Source organism: Suricata suricatta, chromosome 8 (genome assembly GCF_006229205.1).
Source record: "Suricata suricatta isolate VVHF042 chromosome 8, meerkat_22Aug2017_6uvM2_HiC, whole genome shotgun sequence".
NCBI classification, from domain to species: domain Eukaryota; kingdom Metazoa; phylum Chordata; class Mammalia; order Carnivora; family Herpestidae; genus Suricata; species Suricata suricatta.
The window spans coordinates 140,668,615-140,672,110 of record NC_043707.1 but is presented as its reverse complement, the minus strand read 5'-3'; the positions used below and the strand labels follow the sequence as shown (position 1 = coordinate 140,672,110).

The 3,496-nt window shown below is 63.2% G+C and overlaps 1 protein-coding gene across 1 annotated transcript in view; it reads right to left on the bottom strand.

Moving 5' to 3' along the window:
• Positions 1 to 3,496, bottom strand: part of CFAP74 (cilia and flagella associated protein 74) — a 59,251-nt gene that overhangs the window by 22,701 nt on the left and 33,054 nt on the right. The window contains 3 exon segments of the mRNA XM_029945946.1: positions 191 to 285; positions 2,469 to 2,613; positions 2,975 to 3,041. Of these exon segments, the coding sequence (XP_029801806.1) occupies positions 191 to 285; positions 2,469 to 2,613; positions 2,975 to 3,041 (307 nt within the window).

The window sequence follows — 3,496 nt, the reverse complement described above, 5'->3', positions numbered from 1 at the left end:
CACACAAGGCCAGCATCCTCCAGTCAAAGGCCCAGCACAGGTCAGAGCACCTCCAGCCTCCCCGGAGCCATCAGATGGAGCTGCCGTGACAAAGTCGCTCTAAGCAAGGACTCGTCCCTGCTTCGCATGCAAGGGTCTGGGCTGCGCTGCCCTGCCACCCCCACAAATGGCTTCCAAGGCGCCATCCCACCAGCACCGGCCAGAAGGGACGGTTGCATGGTGACCGCTGGCTGCTGGGCAGCAGATCTTCCCAGGGCGGCTGTGTGTCCCGCTGACGCTCAGGGGCTGGGTCGTGCACAGGAAGAAGGGAGAACGCCCCGCAGTGCCCCCCCTGCCAGCCCTGCGATGTCACGTGTCCTCACCTGTCACCCCCATGCTCGGAACACACTGGCCCTGCCTGCAGCTGTGAGAGCGGCCACCCTCCCAACCCGGGTCGATGTGGCTCCTGGAAGTCTGGTGACCTATAACCAGGAGGCCTGTCACCTGCCACCCAATCCACACACGCGCACGCATGCTCATACCCACACCCCCCCAAGTGCATACTCACACGTGCTTGCACATCCACATGCAGACACACGTGCACACACGTGCACACCCACTTATGCACACAGGCTGCTCTGTGTCTGGTGTCTGGGAAACTCGTCTGTCTGCCCCAGCAGCTTCTGGTCCTGCAGAGGCACAGAGGACAGCGGGGCCCTGGGCCTCCAACGTCGGCACCCAGAAGAGCCGCACACATCCCCAGCCAGCGCCCCGATGCCCAAGGCGGCCGTACCCACGAGGGTGAGGGGAGCCGTGTGCTGGGGACGTGCCTGCCCCGCGTCGATCTCTCGGGGACAGCACCCGGCTTCCCAGACCCGCTGACCCAGCCCTCGTGACTCCCCAGCAAGGGGCGCCCTGGCTCGGCTTGTTCGTAAAGGACCGTAGTTGTTAGACCGGCTTCAGCGTTAACACAAAAACTGCAGTTCTGGCCCAGCCCCCACCCAGCTGGTCCAGGACCTCTCACGTCAGTGCAGCGCGTTTGTTAAGTCATTAGCAGTGCCGACGCGGTAGGATTATTATTAGCTGCAGGAGACACGTTATTCAGATTGCCATCCAGTTCCTGTGCTGGCATAACACCTGGGGGGCACGTTCCCTATGCTGCTGTTTTGCCACAAGGGTCCTTGCAACTGTGACACTTTCTGGGACTTTCTCTCTTTAGAGGCACTGGGTGGTTTGGAGGAGTGTCGATCGGTTACCGTGTAGAATGCCCTCCACTGGGACTTGTGCGGAGTTTATCTGCCAAGGAGACTGAGGGGCGAGTGTCTGGGGGAACCAACCCAGCGGGTCTGGTGTGTCCCAAGGGCGCGCACTGCCACCCAGCCCCCTGCTGGGGCGTGACCTTCACCGCCTGCTTCTCCCGCCAGGCCGTGCTCTGGGGGAGGCCGGGGCCGGGAGGACGGGACGCACATGGACCGTTCGGAACTCTTCTGTGCGGGAGGTTGATCTCTTCCTCATTCGTGAATCTGTAAAATCACTGACTTCTTTCACTCTTTGGATCAGAATCAAATACGGCTTCCTGTCGCTGCTCACGTTCGTCCTGTCCTCACTGTGGGAGCAGTGTTGGCCGCCCCCCCCCAACACCGTCCCTCAGGCCCAGCTCCTCAGTTTTCTCCCTGAGCGCTTCTGTTCTCCTGCGACAGCGCTCAGGGCTCCCGTGCACACCTGTCCAGCCCTGGGCCGAGTCGGGTTGCTTGTTCCCGACGGGGCATGAGACAGTGGCGTGCACACTGGGTGCCCCCCACCCGTGCCTGGGCCAGCCTCTGCCCTCGCTCGCCTGAGTCCCGACTCTCCATCCACAGGCCCTTCATCTAACTGACCCCACACAATCGTGCCCCACCCCCACCACCCGCCTCCCCTCCGAGGGGCCATCTGTGGCCGCGGACGAAGGACATGGACGTGGCACCATCTCCCAGGGTGCCTGGGCTATGAAAGGTCCCTCGCTGCTGTGCCCTCTGTGGTTTGGACGAGGCTGTAGTGACGTGTGTCACCCCCGGGGTCACGGGGAGCAGTTTGACCGCCCCCCAGATCCTCGGTGCTCCGCCTGTCCCTCCCTCCCCACACCGCTGGCACCCACTGCTCTCCCTGCTGTCTCCCAAATTTTGCCTTTTCCAGAACGCCGCACAGTTGGAATCATGCCGTCTGTGCCCTTCTCAGATCCTGAGCGATGTGCACACGGGGCTCCTCCGTCTTTCCAGGACTCTGTAGCTCTTTCTTCTGAGCAGACTCGACGGTTTAAAAATTGGACTCAGGAGCTCCCAAATTGTCATGATCAGTCTTCAAACCTGCGATTTCTAGGATGTGGACCTGTCCCTGGGGTGTGCAGAGGCCCCTCCTGGAGTCAGATGCAGCCCCCGACCCTGAGCCCGAGTCCCCGCAGGGCCGCCGGCGGGAGGGAAGAGCTGGCCGCAGGTCCAGCCTCCCTGCCTCACCCCTGGTGTCTTGGCAGCTGGCTCTGGACAAGAAGCTCATCGACTTTGGCAGCCACGTGGTGGGTGAGACCGTGGCCCGGACCATCACGCTGACCAACATCGGGGGACTGGGCACCAAGTTCAGGGTTCTTCGGGCATCAGAGTCCTGTGAGATGGACAACGCCCAGTCAGTCATGAAAACAGTGAGTGTGTGGCCCGCTCCTGGTCAGTAGCTGTGGCTGCTCAGCCAGGGGCAGGTGTGACCCCGCCCCCGCACATGACCGGGTCCTGCCCGCGGAGAGCTGGTGGGGAGGGAAGGAGTCTGTCGGCGCAGGGCTGGAGCGGGGGGCAGCAGGGGGCCATCACCAGGCAAAGTGGGAGACACTGGTCTCCGTAAGGACCCCTGAAGCCACCTGGCAGGTGCAATGGCAGCAGGACACTGACACCTCTGGAGGGTGTAGTGACTGACGGGGCAGCGACCTGAGAGCCATGGTGGGGGGCCCCCGCCTTCCTCCTGACGCGCCTGCCAAGTGCCAGCGCAGGGCAGTCAGGCCGGCAGGACCTTTCCCCGGGGGCCGGGCTGGCGGCTGTCTCCTGGGAGGGCAGGCAGATATGCTGCTGAGTGAACAGTAACAGCCTCAGAGCGACACAGGAGGGGCCCCATCTGTGGAGGTGACCTCTGTCACAGCCAGTGGACACTGGGAGGTCTCTCCAGGGTGTAGGGGAGAAACTCCCATAGGAAGTGCTGAGCTACTTTGTAGTCGGTCTACTCATTAAGGGGTCTCAGGAAAGACCCTGGAAGTGTCTCCCCTGAGAAGGGACAGGGCCAATGGGGTGGGGGCAGGAGGGCAAGGGGCTGGGCCAAGGGATGGTGGGGGTGGGGTGCAGGCTGGGCTGGCTCTCAGGCCTGCAGGCATCGAACTGAAGCCAGCAGAGTGTGGAGCTGGAGCCTAGAGCCTGGGGCCTGGAGCCTGGGGCCTAGAGCCTGGAGCCTGGGGCCTGGGGCTAGAGCCTGGAGCCTGGAGCCTGGGGCCTAGAGCCTGGAGCCT